The sequence below is a fragment of the Lycium barbarum genome, chromosome 9 (assembly GCF_019175385.1).
Source record: "Lycium barbarum isolate Lr01 chromosome 9, ASM1917538v2, whole genome shotgun sequence".
Taxonomy (NCBI): domain Eukaryota; kingdom Viridiplantae; phylum Streptophyta; class Magnoliopsida; order Solanales; family Solanaceae; genus Lycium; species Lycium barbarum.
Genome location: NC_083345.1, coordinates 6,922,127 through 6,938,819, shown reverse-complemented (window position 1 = coordinate 6,938,819; position 16,693 = coordinate 6,922,127). Strand labels below are relative to the sequence as shown.

Here is a 16,693-nt window from a genome sequence, read left to right as displayed (position 1 = left end):
ATACTATTTTGTCATTTTGATTGGTCAGTGGTAAGTGGTAATGGTAATACTGTTTATGGGATAAAGGTATCCTGTTTGCGTTGCTAAGAAAATGAGACTGCAGCAGTACTAGGCGTCTCACATTTTTGCAGATTTCTTTCAGAGTTTGCAAATTCAACAGTTTGGCTAATTGCTTTACTGTGTCGAGTAGTACCAATTTTCGAGTATGGTTTCTCCTAAAGTTGCAGTAATTGAAGCAATAGATAAAAATATATTATGATTGTCAGTATATTATACTATGTTAAATTATGTGCCCGTCTTATTTAAGAATTTAAGCGGCTAGTAGTGTGACAGTTTTATCTACTTAATTACAATGAGAATATACGTATATATAAGTGAGATTGAACTCGGGACATTTTCCTATTAATATCACGTTGAGTTACTCAATATATCTTCAACTCGCTCCTTCAGGTACATCATTTCTTTTTCTTGAATCAAGCATGTTACCATATTTTCGTGGATGAGCTATAATGGCGACGGACTCGAACGAACTTAAGACATTTGTCTGCTATGGTATACTGTGTTGAATTGTATGATCATCTCATTGATGTCTACTGTGATATACCGCGTTGTGACCAGTGGCGGACCCAGGATTTTGAGTTCGGGGGTGCTTGATAATAATAGAGAAGTAAAATTATCACTTCATGGGTGCTCTATTAACTATTTATATTTGTTTCATTTATATTTTCTATACAGCTATACACTCCGTGACTGAGTTCAATGGGTGCTGGAGCACCCAAAATTTACTAGTGGGTCCGCCCCTGGTTGTGACCGCATTGAATTATATGATCATCTCATTTACAAACTTTAATGGTTAAGCAAGAGATGCTGTTTATTTAATAAAATGTCTAACGTTTGACCAGGCGGAGCTTTGACTTAATCATGTCAATCTATACGTAGATGTATTATACAACATAAAAGAGAGAATGACTATTTGTAATATATAAGCCACACTTTTTGTCATTTTATCTTGAAATAGTAGAAGTATATGAAGTTACTATAGAACTCCACTGATCTATTTCATTGTTGTGGCTGCTTATTCTAAATCTGCCACAGAAGTACTAATTAATAATTAACCCATCGTGGGAGTTTTTACAACAATGACGTTCCAGTCAACAACCAGAAAAACTCGACCACATACATAATTAAATGGCCTAACCATACCAGGGAATAAAAGCTGAATTTTGGCTATCGGATTTTCATTCTCAATAATTTTGATAGCAATCTCTGCTGACTGTCCCACAAGTTCTGGCCATGATTGCTTACCTATATTTGATTCAAAAACATTGTATACTAAGGGAGTTTTAAGTTGTAGTAAAAAAGAATTTAACCATTAATCAAAGTCAGTTATAACTTAAAGCAGTTACAAGTAAATTTCTATTTTATACTGTGAATCTCCTTAGTAAAAGTCCTGATTTCGCCAATGCTTATAATGTAACGATCTTTTGCATTATCACTCTAGCTTAACATATGATAGCATGTTAGTTACCAGTTTTAATAGATTATTTCCTTAATGTTTATGCTATATACATACACATAAAAAATAATTTTACCCTTATATATGCGGTGTAACTTTCGGGCAAAGAGGGTCTAGATGAACCCAGGGGCGGAGCTAGGTAGGGCCCAGGAGTTCATCCGAACCCCCTTCGACGGAAAATTACACTCTTTATACATGGTTAAAATTATTTTTTATGTATATATAGTAGATGTTGAACCCCCTTTGACTTCTTCGTGCGTTTATTTCTTCAAATTTTGAACCTCCTTAATGAAAATTCTAGCTCCATCACTGGATGAACACCCTTGCGCCCCTTTAGCTCTGTCTCGGACTATAAGTATATATAAATTAAATTCTTACTGATAATGTAACTTTAATTTGAAAAATACAATAAGCTTTGAAACAAGGAGATGATATTTGTATTTTGAGTCCGGAGCCAAAATGACTTATTTTTGCAGCCATTAGACCAAAATAGGGTGTCTTTTTTTTTTTATACCATAATGGGCATTTCGTTGATTATTCAACGAAATGCCCAGCATTTACTGTTCATAGCTGCAACAATTTTTTTTTTTTTATTTCGTGAATAAAAATGATTTTTTTTTTTTTTTGCATTTCGTGACACAATCAACGAAATAGATGTTTTTTTTTTTAATTTCGTGAATAAAAACGAAAACTGATTTGTTTTGTTTTTTTTTCGCATTTCGTGACACAATCAACGAAATAGGTGTTTTTTTTTTTTTTTTTTTTTTTTTTGTATTTCGTGAATAAAAAAGAAATAGGAAATTATAAAAAAAAATTGGGGTGGTGAAGTTATATATATATATGAATGAAATAAAAAAATATATAATTTCCTATTTATATATAAAATATATATATATATATATATATATATATATATATATATATATATATATATATATGAAATATATATGTATGAATGAAATATATATGTATGAAATATTTAACTATTTCTTTGGTATATAAACGAAAAAAAACATATATATATTCATCTTATTTCATTGGCATATGAACGAAATAATAAAATATATATATATATATATATTCATCTTATTTCATTGGTATATGAATGAAATAAAAATATATATTTTTATTAATATATATATATATATATATATATATATATATATATATATATATATATTAATAAAAATATATTTTTTTTATTTCATTCATATATATATATATATATATATATTTTCATTCATATATATATATATATATATATGAATGAAATATTTTCCTATTTCATTGGTATATAAACGGAAAAATATATATATATTCATCTTATTTCATTGGTATATGAATGAAATTAAAAAAAAAAAAAAATATATATATATATATATATGAATGAAAAAAAATATATATTTTTATTAATTCATATATATATATATTTTTTCATTCATATATATATATATATTTTTTTTTTATTTCATTCATATACCAATGAAATAAGATGAATATATATATATATATATATATATATTATTTTATTTTATTATTATTTCATTCATATGCCAATGAAATAAGATGAATATATATATATATATATATTTTCGTTTATATACCAACGAAATAGGAAAATATTTCATACATATATATTTCATTCATATATATATATATTTCATATATATATATATATATATATATATATATATATATATATATATATATATATATATATATATATATATATATATATATATATATATATATTATTTCATTCATATATATATATATATTGTTTTTATATATAAATAGGAAATTATATATTTTTTTTTTATTTCATTCATATATATATATAACTTTACCACCCCAAAAAAAAATTATAATTTCCTATTTCTTTTTTTATTCACGAAATACAAAAAAAAAAAAAAAAAACACCTATTTCGTTGATTGTGTCACGAAATGCGAAAAAAAACAAAACAAAACAAATCAGTTTTCGTTTTTATTCACGAAATTAAAAAAAAAAAAAAAAACTGATATTTGGTTAAGCAGTTCACGAACTGCAAACAAAAAGAAAAAAAAATTGTTGCGGCTATGAACAGTAAATGCTGGGCATTTCGTTGATTATAACAGTAAATGTTGGGCATTTCGTTGAATAATCAACGAAATGCCCATTAAGGTATAAAAAAAAAAAAGACACCCTATTTTGGTCTAATGGCTGCAAAAATAAGTCATTTTGGCTCCGGACTCTTTGTATTTTTGCCTAACATAATATTGGAATGAAATGAGTTTAAATTGAGTAACACGATGAGTGCGAATTCATATATTCGACCTCAATTTATTTGACACTGACGTATAATATTGTTGTTACTCGAAACTATAATATTATACGAAGAAGAAAGAGTAGAAGAGCAAACCTGGGCACACTATTGGAAAGTCATCAAGTGCTTCTACTTGGTTTTCTTTTGCCAGTGGAAGTCGCAAAACTTCTATCTCGTCGCTCATATTAAATACCAGATCTCGTGCCATAAGAGGTTGAAAAACTGTAATTAAAAGAAATAATTCACAAAATAATTAATTACTTAGTTGAGAGACCTTCGTCCCGTATTAGTTGTCACGTTTCTCTTTGCATACCTTTAAGAAATTATAAATAAGAAGTTTTTTTTTATTAACTAATTTACCCTTATATCTCTCTCTTAATAAACAAGGATAAGCTAATCTTATTAGTATTTGAACACAATTATAACATCAACCAATAATCACCTATCTGAACTCTTGAAGTTTCAAATTTATGTGCTGTGTAATCAATATTATTTACTTTCTAGAACGATGAACATTGAGGATAAAATGAGAAAAAATTAATTAAAGCAATCTTGATTTTATAAAATGACAAGTACTTTATTGACAACTAATATGAATAGAGGGAGTAGTTAAAAACTAAAAATATGCAAGACGGGAGAATTACATAATTTACAGAATAATGTAACGTACGTGATGCAAGAAGCAAGAAAGCAACAACGTGAGATAATTTGACCATAGTCTTTCCCTCCATTGTCTTAATTAATTGCTTTCAAGAATATACTAAGATATAAAACCAATTTGTGGCGCGTTAAAGCTCATGGTTCCACAAGGATATTTATAGAGAGTACCTCACATTCCCAAAAAAAAAAAAAAAGAATTTGTTGTACTGTAGTGTCCAATTATTGATTGGATATTAATTCTCAAGGATTTATAATTTGAAAAATCAAGGGTTTTTATCATGTAAAAGGCTGGAAAATTTTAGAAAATGACATAAGACACGTTTTGTTTTATTGCTGTGCTTCTCAATGCATAATTGACAAGGAACAAGGCATTGAAAACGGAAAGATACGTTGCATTAGCAAAGAAACAAAAGAACACGACAAGGAAAAACAATATAAAAGAAAATTAAAAAAAAAGAGATACTAGCAAAAGTAAAGATACTATGGTCCCCTGGCTATGAAATGTTTTTATTCGTGAATCATTTGTCAATTATTATAGAGACGGATAGAATTTGAACTGCTATAATTTTAAATTTTACAATGCTAACGTAAGTACTAATAATGTCTAAATTTAAAATTTGAACACATTTAATGAATTTTAAACACAAATACAAAATTACTTAGAATAAATTTACTGGAATTAGCGGAAGCCGTAAGTTGCCTTTTATCTCCGCCCCCTGTTAGTAGAAGACTTAAAAATGTGGTTTAGCACTTGATGTTTGTAGCTCTTTTTGCCTTTTAATTTAATCGCTTGCATTAAGTTCCAACGTAGTTTTCGACAACCATGTACTCTTCAGACTAATTTATTAATTGGTGAATGCAAAATACTCGATATAAATCATTTGATTTTTTTCTTAGATTTAGTTTCACAACTTTTTTTTTTTTTTGTGTCATCAACCATGGGCAATCTAAACTTTCTATCCTTTGTACACATAGAATAATAAATTGCTTTTTTGTCCCATTTGCAACCTTTAGTACGTAAAATGGACCGCCCTAATGAGTTAAAAAAAAAAGGTGGTGATGATAAATATTAGGAGTAAGTAAATCCAGCACTAGTGCATACGGAGCCACACTTTAGGGTGTGTTTGGTGCGAAGGAAAATGTACTGCATGGAATTTAAAAAAAAAAAAAATTATTTTTCTTAAAAAAAAAGTGATTTTTATTAGTTTGAAGTTTGCTTTAAGTAATTAAGCAAAAGAAATAGTACTGCCCCAGAAGTATATATATAGTCATTTGGTTGACTATCCACAACCTTCCCGCTGCCACCTTGTACACAACTTCTATCGCCAAGAAGCACCCCATAGAAGTTTCTAGATGTCATATTCTTGCCAGTGTAGTCCTTAGGCACGCCAGCATATGTTACAGCTTGGAAAATTTTTACGTCGTTCATATCGTAAGTTGGTCAATGTAAGCTCGAGAATGAGACCATCCGTGAAAAATGATGGAAAAAAATTGAGTCCCTAAAATAATTTCCGCGGATGACAGTAACGAGGAATGAACAGTGACGCGGGTGAACAATAACGCGGAATGGACAGTAACGCGGTTGAACAGTACGCGGAATGAACATTGACGATCAGAAAATTAAAATCGGGAAAACCCTCATTTTTTCACTATTCCTACCTCTCTCTCACCCCTGAACTCTCTCTAAACTCTCCCAAACCCTCCTAAAAGTTCTCTAAACCTTCCAAGTTGAATTCCTCCAAATCAAATCAAGATTTCATCTTAGGAATTGGAAACTAGTTACGAAAGGATTATGGTATTGGGTGCTTGATGTGTGGCTAATTATTGAAGCTTGGAGCTAGGATTTTTAGTTGAGTTTTCTGGGCAATAAGGTATGTAATATACTCTGCTCTTGTTAATTAAGTTGCTCATGGGAGAATTCCCTAGTTTAAAGTGAAGGGAATTATGTTATGAAGGCATAGATTAGTTGGTTGATATGGTTGCCTTGAGGGTTGTTTTTGATTGGAACTTTGGAGAGATTTCTATTTTCTTATATTACTATATGAGGTTGTTGGTTTGGTTGATGATGTTGTGTATATTGTGGACTGTTTTGGGGTTATGTTCTTGTGGTAATTTATGGCTGGAAATTGATGGAATAACTTGGACATTCTATTATTGATGTTGTTCTTATTGTTTCGGTGTTGGTTTAAATTGGAGGGGAAGCGAAATATATAGGAAAAGTGCTGCCCAATTTTTCTGAAAATTGTAGTTTTGTTGTTGTTGTTTGTTGGACTGTTTTGAAGATGTAAATATGGTTTCTAATTGCTGGAAATTATGGAATATAACCTGACTATATTGTGGCTATTGTTGTTAAGATTATTCATGTTTTAATTGAAGGAAGTGAAAAAGAAAACATGTAAAAACTAGGACACAAAAGTGAAGGTTGAAGAGTTATAATATATGGACTGTTTAGAGATTATCTTTATGATGTTTTGGGTGGAAAAGGATATGGAAAACATAAGTATAATGTTATGAAGGGTATGGACTGAATTATGAAAGAAGAATTGGGTTCGAATTGCGCTTTGTTATTCGTTAAACGAGCTTGCCGCTCAATATGATTCTTAAAGTAATAGAAGAGGTTTATATTGGATTATATTGTAGTTGTTGCTATTGTTGGTTGTTGTTTTTGTTGTTGGGATATTGATGACCTTTGGTTTCTTTTGGGATGTAGTATAAACAGAGGAAATGCTGCCCGTTTTTCCGTAGGTTATAAGATTAGTGAAATACGATAGTCATGACCTTATATGTTGACGATGATTTCATTTCACTTAGTGTAGACGCAAGAGGATTATGTTAAGTTTGGTTGTGGATTGAGAAGGAGATTATCCAGGTATGTTAAGGCTATCCTTTCTTTCATTTTAGCATGATCCTTATGATATGAACGAACGAACGTATGAACAGACTTCCATATTACTCTACTCTTAGAAGCATTAGGAGTACTCTAATCTTTGATGTTCCTGTACCTCTTTTATGATTATTCCTTCTGTTCACAGGTCTTGAGATTACGTATGTTGATGATGTTAGCTCAAAGATATTTATTGGAGGTAGCACGACTTTATGTCACTCCGAGAGTTCTAGTTATTCATCTTATTTATGCATTGCATTTATTTATACATATGCACATTGACCCATGACCAGAAGGCATTATATACGCATATATTATATGTATATGGGGTATGGGGAAAGGGATAGGCATTATATATGCATTACCACCTGATCAGTTGGTACACAGTGATGATGATGATGATGATGATATATGGATCGGGTCGTACGTTTCTCGGCACTGTTATATGATATACGGATCGGGCCGTACGTTCCTCGGCACTAACATATGGGATATGGATCGGGCTGTACGTTCCATAACACTGACAGTTATATTATGACATATGCAAATCATACGCCCTCAGAGGCACTTTCAGTTATAAAAAGTTATGTAGATATTTACAGATGTTAGTCAAGGATGCATTCAGATATTCAGATTAGCTTTCATGTTTGAGAAGTCTCTCATATTTCTTATGTACTTGATGTTCTTATGCCTTACATACTCAATACATTATTTGTACTGACTCCCCTATTGCCTGGGGGGCTGCGTTTCATGCCCGTAGGTCTGCAGATACAGGTTAGTGATTGATGGATATAAATTATTCATGTAATTTTGTATATAAAAAATAAGATTTATAAATAAAACATGAATAATACTATCATATTCCTGCATATCTTCTAACAAATCTTGCAGGAAAAAGAATACAAGAGAAATAAAGAGAAGGAACAAATTGCCAAAGAAAAGAAGAGAACCACTTATGCATCTACAACTCCGTAGACACATCCGTGAAAATTTACAATCACATCTATGACATCCGCAGACGCGTCCGTCACCACATTCGCATCTATGGCTTCCACAGACGCGTCCGTCACCACAGTCGCATCTATGGCATCCACAGACGCGTCCGTCACCACAATCGCATCTATGACATCCACAGACGCGTCCGTCACCACAGTCGCATCTATGGCATCCACAGATGCGTCTACGGAGAAAAAGTCAGGCATCCATTTCTATAAGTAGCAAGCTACTCTGAAGACAAAGGTCATCCAATTTTTAGCAAGATACAAGAAATAGTCTTTGCTTTATTTCTCTTCTTTTTATTTTATATTTGTAGGAGTGGTATTTTATTTTTGATTTCTTTCTTACATACTCCTTAATGGAGTAGTTTCTTTTTGTTGGAATAGTTGAAAAAGCTTGGTATGATGTTATAATATTGTCTTTACTTTAAATTTTTTTCATGTCTTGATATTCAAATCTTTGATCTTGCTTCTTTTAGTCCTAATTCTCATGGAGGGATTAATTCAAGCTAGTTTATCGATTCAAAAATCTCAATATTATTTCTTTTAGTCCTAATTCTCACGGAGGGATTAACTCAAATAATTTTGTTACTTTAAAATTGTTATCTTATTTCTTTTGGTCCTAATTCTCACGGAGGGATTGACTCAAATAAGTTTAATGATTTGAGGGGTCTCTATCTTATTTCTTTCAGTTCTAATTCTCGCGGAGGGACTGACTCAAATAAGTTTAGTGATTTTAAGGGCTAATCGCAAGAGGTCTTTAATCCTCATAACACAAATCAAGTCAAATAATTTTTTCTATTCTTTTGTGCACTTTTAATAGAATGAGATTTTATTATAATTGTGCCAAGTGGATTCAACGACTCCCAACTCTTTTATTTTTAAATTTTCTAATAAGTTGTTTATTTTATTTTAAGTAATTTATAATTTCAAAACCTCTCCTTTCATCAATTTGATTCTCTCAAATAGTACCCAAGATAATACACATTTGTAGCCTAGGTGGTTCCAATCTCTGTGAGACGATATCTTAAATTATATTAGAATTTTACAGAGTACGAGTGAATTTTTCTATGCACTTTGGCCTCGATAGTGATCCATCTAGTAGGATGTCAGCTCAGCGGTTAAGATTGTTGCACTCCATTTGCTTTGGAGATGCCAGGGGTCAGCATGATTATATATGCATGGGTATGGCGGGGCCTTGTCTCAGCCACGTTATGTTATGTTTTCCAGTAGAGGCTTGTAGACAGTTATGTACAGTCAAATAATGTTCAGTCCTGTTGTTTCATATATTGCCACATAGATGATCATGACAGCCTTGTTAGCTCATATAGTATGTTCAGCATATCCATATAGATGAGTCTTTCAGACTATTTAATACAAACACGTTTTCCTTATGAGTCTATTGAGTATTATATGATGGCCCTACTGGCCCACCTATGTTTATGTTGATGTCACAGATGTATGTCAGATGGTGCTTGACTAGTACGGTCAGGTGTCCGTCATGGCCCTCCAGTTTGGGTCATAACAACATAGACATCAATGCCATCAGGATGATTGTTTATAATACCGGGTCTCGGATTCCATACATGCTGGGATATGTTATCGTGCATAAACACAATAATGTTTTCTTCATTTAGTCCTCCTCTTTTCAATAGTTGGAAAGCATGGCACACATCTGCCTGATGGCGATAATCATCGTACCAAGTACTGCCAGCCACAAGAATTGCCCACTGCACGTAGCCGCTGTCATCCCGCTTATTCTTTCCTGGAGCATCTCTTTGACCTACAGAACATATACTTCTGTGGGATAATGAAGCACCATGTGATGCTGGCGTACCGCTGAACCCCCATCTTTTCATCCCACCCTTTCCTGTAGCATCTCTTTAAACTGTAAAACATATACTTATGTGGGATAATGAAGCAGCATGCGATGCTGGCATACCGCTGAACCCCCATCTTTTCATCCCACCCTTTCCTAGAGCATCTCTTTGACCTGCAGAACATATACTTCTATGGGATAATGAAGCACGATGTGATGCTGGCATACCGCTGAACCCCCATCTTTTTATCCCACCCTTTCCTGGAGCATCTCTTTGACCTGCAGAACATATACTTCTGTGGGATAATGAAGCCCCATGTAATGCTGGCATACCGCTGAACCCCCATCTTTTCATCCCACCCTGAAAACCATTCCATCTTCTAATAACGGTAACATCCACATACTAGGCCGGAACAAAATAGTGGATACTTATGCAAGCACTGAAGGTTCTGTACTGGGTTTCTTTAATTGTGGATGATAAGAGGAGGCGGAGATGAGAAATAATGCTTCTCGCGTTCGCCATTGAGGATGCGCCCGCCATTGAGCTGCTTTCTCCTAGAAGTGGCGAAGCGAGATAAGCCCCAGAAGTGGAGAAGTATATATATGTAATCTAGGAAAGCGCTATATATGAAGTTGAGGGTGAGATGGGGAATGGAGGTTTGGCGACAGACTCTAGAGTTGAAGGGTTTCAAGTTGAGCAGGACTAAGACAGAGTACTTAGAGTGCAAGTTCAGTGATGTGAGTCAGGTAGAGGACAAGGACGTGCAGCTGGATACTCAGGTCATCCCGAAGAAAGAGAGTTTCAAGTACCTGGGGTCGACCATCTAAAGGAATGGCGAAATTGACGACGATGTCACACATCATAATGGAGCGGGATGGATGAAATGAAAGCTCGCATCGGGGGTTTTGTGCGATAAAAAGGTGCCGCCTTTACTAAAGGGAAAGTTCTACAAAGAGGTGGTTAGACCGACTAAGTTGTATGGGACGGTATACTGGCCAGTTAAGAAAGCTCATTTATAGAAAATGAAGGTAGAAGCGATGCGGATGCTGAGATGGATGTGCGGGCATACCATGAGAAATAGGATTCGGAATGACGTGCATAAACACAATAATATTTTCTTCCTTTAGTCCTCCTCTTTTCAATAGCTGGAAAGCATGGCACATATCTGCCTGATGGCGATAATCATCGTACTAAGTACTGCCAGCCACAAGAATTTCCCACTGCACGTAGCCACTGTCGTCCCGCTCATTCTTTCCTGGAGCATCTCTTTGACCTACAGAACATATATTTCTGTGGGATAATAAAGCACCATGTGATGCTGGCATACCGCTGAACCCCCATCTTTTCATCCCACCCTTTCTTGGAGCATCTCTTTGACCTGTAGAACATATACTTCTGTGGGATAATGAAGCACCATGTGATGCTGGCATACCGCTGAACCCCTATCTTTTCATCCCACCCTTTCCTGGAGCATCTCTTTGACCTGCAGAACATATACTTCTGTGGGATAATGAAGCACCATGTGATGCTGGCATACCGCTGAACCCCCATCTTTTCATCCCACCCTTTCCTGGAGCATCTCTTTGACCTGCAGAACATATACTTCTGTGGGATAATGAAGCACCATGTGATGTTGGCATACCGCTGAACCCCCATCTTTTCATCCCACCCTGAAAACCATTCCATCTTCTAATAACGGTAACATCCACATACTAGGCCGGAACAAAATAGTGGATACTTATGCAAGCACTGAAGGTTCTGTACTGGGTTTCTTTAATTGTGGATGATAAGAGGAGGCGGAGATGAGAAATAATGCTTCTCGCGTTCGCCATTGAGGATGCGCCCGCCATTGAGCTGCTTTCTCCTAGAAGTGGCGAAGCGAGATAAGCCCCAGAAGTGGAGAAGTATATATATGTAATCTAGGAAAGCGCTATATATGAAGTTGAGGGTGAGATGGGGAATGGAGGTTTGGCGACAGACTCTAGAGTTGAAGGGTTTCAAGTTGAGCAGGACTAAGACAGAGTACTTAGAGTGCAAGTTCAGTGATGTGAGTCAGGTAGAGGACAAGGACGTGTAGCTGGATACTCAGGTCATCCCGAAGAAAGAAAGTTTCAAGCACCTGGGGTCGATCATCCAAGGGAATTATGAGATTGACGATGATGTCACACATCGTATTGGAGCGGGATGGATGAAATAGAAGCTCGCATCAGAGGTGTTGTGCGATAAAAAGGTGTCGTCTTTACTAAAGGGAAAATTCTACAAAGCTGTGGTTAGACCGACTATGTTGTATGGGATGGTATACTGGCCAGTTAAGAAAGCTCATGTCCAGAAAATGAAGGTAGCAGAGATGTGAATGCTGAGATGGATGTGCGGGCATACCAGGAGAGATAGGATTCGGAATGAAGTGATTCGGGACAATGTGGGTGTGGCCCCTGTGGTCGATAAGATGCGGGAAGGGAGGTTATCTGAACCCCCTCCAGCGAAAAATTACACTGTTTATATATGATTAAAATTATTTTTATGTATATTTAGTAGATGTTCAACTCCCTTCGACTTCTTCGTGTGTTCACTTTTACAAATATTGAACCCTTTTAGTGAAAATCTTGGTTCTGCAACTGAGATGGGTGATATATTATAGGAACTTAGGTTAACTGAATTCCTTTTCGATTTGGACGAAGAAAGGAATAAATCAATGGCATTAATTATCTTTAATATATATTTCATATAAATTAGACTTTTGAATTTTTTAATGTAGATTTGAAACTCAACTACTTTAGAAGACAGTTATAGTAAGTCATCTTAAGAAATTACGTAAATTAAAGATATATGTGACGAAAGAAAAATAAGAATATATTAAAGAAAAATAAGAATATATTATAGCTATGAGAGCAAATTTACCCCAGTACTTTGAGAAGAGGGCCAAATTTACACCTATACTTTGCATGTACCTTGGGCTCTGTTAGGACAAGGAATATATTTGAACAAAAGGCTAACGACGAGGACAAATTTGCACGAAAGTATAATGAAGATTAGATGTAAACTATATTTGAAAGTGAAGGTAGGGATCTAGTAGCTCAGTTGGTTGGCTATCTGAACTTTCACCTTGTTGGTGAGGGTTCGAATCCCCACGTTGTAATCACCTCCTCCATTTCCCCCTTCCCCTACCCCTTATGTAATAAAAAAAACAATTTAAAAAAAAAATTATATATTTGAAAGTGAAGGGATCAAATTAAGATATTTTAGGGGGAAAGATCACAGATGCCCCTCAAATAAAAAAAAATTACCCGCCCATACCCCCATTATTTTCATGCCCCCAGAAAAAATTAAAAATATTTACCCGAGATGCCCCCCAGTTATGATACTAACATGGTATATAAATATACTGAGACGGTATCATGGCAGATGCTTCAGTCCTTCTCTTAATCGGCCATGATACCATCATGGTATATAAATATACTGAGATGGTATCATGAAAGATGTTTTAGTCCTTCTCTTAGTCCTCCATGATACCATCATGGTATATAAATATACCGATATGATATCATGACTGATCATGTTCATTTGTTAAAAAAGAACATTTTTTTTTCGAAAAAAAAAACTTTTATGATACCATCGTCTTATATACATATACTGTGATGGTATCATAAAGGACTACTTCAATCCTTCAATGAGATACTCCTGAGGATCATGGTACCATCATGGTATATAAATATACTGAGATGGTATCATGGAGGACTGTTTCAGTCCTTCTCTTAGTCCTCCATGATATTATCGTGATATATAAATATACTCTGATGGTATCACGGAAAGAAAAGGGTTTGGCAGAGGGATATGCCAGGTAAATACTTTCAGCCAGTGAGGGTAGAAGCGAAAATAATTTGGAAGGAGACATGAGCGGGTAAATATTTTGTATTTTGGGGGCAATTAGTGATGTTTCCGTTTTCTATCATATCTATCGCTACTGTTTGATGGTCGTCCGTCTTTACCCCCTTCAAATTAAACTAGTTTGCATTGCTAAGAAAATGAGATTGTTTAGTACATGAGCATGGACTGCATGGTAGCAGTAGTAGGAGTCTCACATTTTGCATATTTCTTTCAAATTTTTCAAATTCAACAGTCCGTAATTGTGTTACTCTGTTAATTAGTACTACCATTTTTTGAGTACATGTTTATTGACTTAATTATGTCTTTTCACACACGCTAACTCACGCGCATCATGACTGATCTTTTCCTTGAGCCACGTATGTTTCTATATTTTCGTGCATGGGGGCAATAGTGAGAGACTCAAACTCAAGATATCTACATTAATTTTATTATCATACCACGCTAAATTATATAATCGTCTTATAAAAACTTGAGTTGTTAAGTGATGCCTTTTTATTTATTTAATAATGTCTTTTACATTCTACCGGGAGGAGCTATATATAAAAGAGATCACGTCAATCTATACCAAAAAAAAAAAGGGAAAATTGGAAAATATATATTGATGTACAAATATAAGAGAGATAAATATAAGGAGGCTAGATAATTATGATAATATGAATAAGCACCACTTTATTTATTTATTTTGAAATAGTAAAGTACATGATCAAGACACTATAGGACTCTACAATATAGCCTTCTTATTCTTGGTGCTGCTTATTCTAATCTTCCATAATGCTCCCATAGAACTACTAGTAATTTACAATAATTAACCCATCCTGGGAGTTTGAACAACAATGAGCTGGAAGTTAGCAATAATTCTAACTCGACCACATACAAAATCTCCTGTCACAGGCATAACAGGGACTAAAATCTCAACATTTGTGACTATAGGATTTTCCTTATAAATTATTTCCTGAGCCGTGAGGGCTGGTTGTCCAACAAGTTCAGGCCATGATTGCTTTCCTATTATAATGAGAGAATAGAAAAGACACGTGTTATGGCATGTGATAATAAGATTATAAAGAAAAAACATATTACACATAAATTATATGTAAACATCACAAAATTTTAGGATAATGAGTGGAGTAATTCAAGGCTTTTCATAGTATATCTCACTTAATTAACACCACAAATTGGAGCAGTAATGCTACTTATTTACCTAAAATGTCATATAATTTTTTGAAAAAATTCACTTTGCCAAAACAACTAATTTTTGAAACTAGAGAGAGCACATTCTTTCATTTTCCTCCCTAATGTCAAATATTTTTAGAATAATTTAATTTGTCAAAATGAATATTTGGGAATAAAGCGATTGCTTTCTTTCATCCTTGCCCGAACAAAAAAGAATAAACCCTTTCCCACCTTAATTTGATTTTAGATTTACTAGGAACTTCGAAAAATATGTATTAACTTTTGAAACTAAGGGAATATATATGGAGTAACATAGAAGAAAGTAGAGAGCAAACCTGGGCAAATTGGTTCTGAGTCATCAAGATATTTCACTTGGTTTTCTTTTGCCAGTGGAAGTCGCAATATTTCTATGATCTCATCACTCAGATCTCGTGCCATCATAGGTTGAAACACTGTAATTAAAATAAATAATTAACAAATTAATTACTTAAATGAGATACATTATAGGTAATGAATTCTGTTTTTGAATAGTTGTAGTTGTTTTTTTTTTTTTTTAAATCATGTGACACCAGGAACTTATTGGCTACACTAGCTCAGATCCATACCGCGTTGTAACAAAATAAGAAATTTCACTTAGCGTAGAAGTGAAGTAGAATTTAAAGCTTATGGGTTTGAAATTCTACTCAATGGAATTTATAAGATAAATACAAGATTTGAATCAAGTTAGTGGATTCGGTCAATCCGTAACCCATATTCTAGCTCCGCCTCGGGCTAAAGGATGTTCAAGGCTTAATTATATGTTATAAGAAGTTATTTTGAAAATATATCTGCATTATACTCAAAACAATCATCCGATGAAAGGTGTTCAATTAACCACCCTTCATTCTATCTGGCTACTCCACTGGCACCGCGTAGCGGCGTAGGGCTTATTCATGGAAAACACTCCTTAGCAGAGAATTTTTCATTCTTAGGACTCGAACTCGAGATCTCTAATTAATCATGGAGGGGTTTCACATACATCTTATGATATCTTTTGGTGGTAATAATTGTATTTATTATTTAAATATAAGTAAAAATATGCATGAGATGGGGCAACTAAGGGGCTAATTAACGTACGTGATGCAAGAAGCAAGATAGCAACCACGTGAGATAATTTGACCATAGTCTTTCCCTCCATTGCCTTAATTGCTTTGAAGAATATACAAAGAAATAAAACCAAATTGTGATGTGTTAAAGACTCATGGTTTCATAGGTATACTTATAGACAGTCAGCACCTCAGTTACGTGCGATATTTGTACTCTTCTTTGAGCAACCCACTATCAACGTTTTTTTCTTCAAAACACATGTGTCCAATTTATTTGTGTATAGTAGAATATTTCATCAGATACCGGCATTATCCCACCACTACAGTTTTTTTTTTTTTTTTTTTTTTTGATAATTAAGGCATATTTTTGGATAA

At 33.9% G+C, this 16,693-nt stretch overlaps 2 protein-coding genes and 1 long non-coding RNA gene across 3 annotated transcripts; 1 reads left to right on the top strand and 2 right to left on the bottom strand.

Annotated features, from left to right (window-relative positions):
* Window positions 1-972: 972 nt before the first annotated feature.
* On the bottom strand, window positions 973-4,648 carry LOC132610298 (proteinase inhibitor I-B-like). Its single transcript, XM_060324606.1, has 3 exons — window positions 4,490-4,648; window positions 3,916-4,041; window positions 973-1,305 (listed from the first exon to the last, which is right to left on the bottom strand). The coding sequence occupies exons 1-3, from the start codon at window positions 4,548-4,550 to the stop codon at window positions 1,112-1,114; spliced, it is 381 nt and encodes a 126-aa protein (XP_060180589.1). The 5' UTR covers window positions 4,551-4,648; the 3' UTR covers window positions 973-1,111.
* Window positions 4,649-5,814: 1,166 nt separating this feature from the next.
* On the top strand, window positions 5,815-8,790 carry LOC132610719 (uncharacterized). Its single transcript, XR_009571275.1, has 3 exons — window positions 5,815-6,350; window positions 7,296-7,348; window positions 7,512-8,790. It is a non-coding gene; the product is annotated as an uncharacterized LOC132610719 (long non-coding RNA).
* Window positions 8,791-14,706: 5,916 nt separating this feature from the next.
* Window positions 14,707-16,468, bottom strand: LOC132611183 (proteinase inhibitor I-B-like). The gene is made up of 3 exons (XM_060325598.1): window positions 16,350-16,468; window positions 15,569-15,685; window positions 14,707-15,065 (listed from the first exon to the last, which is right to left on the bottom strand). Exons 1-3 carry the CDS (start codon window positions 16,408-16,410, stop codon window positions 14,869-14,871), a joined length of 375 nt encoding a protein of 124 aa, XP_060181581.1. The 5' UTR covers window positions 16,411-16,468; the 3' UTR covers window positions 14,707-14,868.
* Window positions 16,469-16,693: the final 225 nt, after the last annotated feature.

What these genes read in the sequence shown, in the direction of transcription:
- LOC132611183 (XM_060325598.1), bottom strand. Translation starts at nt 16,410, where the DNA reads ATGGAGGGAAAGACTATGGTCAAATTATCTCACGTGGTTGCTATCTTG. An exon ending in TATCTTGCTTCTTGCATCAC is followed by an intron (nt 15,686 to 16,349) that starts GTACGTTAATTA and finishes TTTTAATTACAG; the next exon opens with TGTTTCAACCTATGATGGCA. An exon ending in CTCAGAACCAATTTGCCCAG is followed by an intron (nt 15,066 to 15,568) that starts GTTTGCTCTCTA and finishes TCATTATAATAG; the next exon opens with GAAAGCAATCATGGCCTGAA.
- LOC132610298 (XM_060324606.1), bottom strand. Translation starts at nt 4,550, where the DNA reads ATGGAGGGAAAGACTATGGTCAAATTATCTCACGTTGTTGCTTTCTTG. An exon ending in TTTCTTGCTTCTTGCATCAC is followed by an intron (nt 4,042 to 4,489) that starts GTACGTTACATT and finishes TTTTAATTACAG; the next exon opens with TTTTTCAACCTCTTATGGCA. An exon ending in CTTTCCAATAGTGTGCCCAG is followed by an intron (nt 1,306 to 3,915) that starts GTTTGCTCTTCT and finishes AATCAAATATAG; the next exon opens with GTAAGCAATCATGGCCAGAA.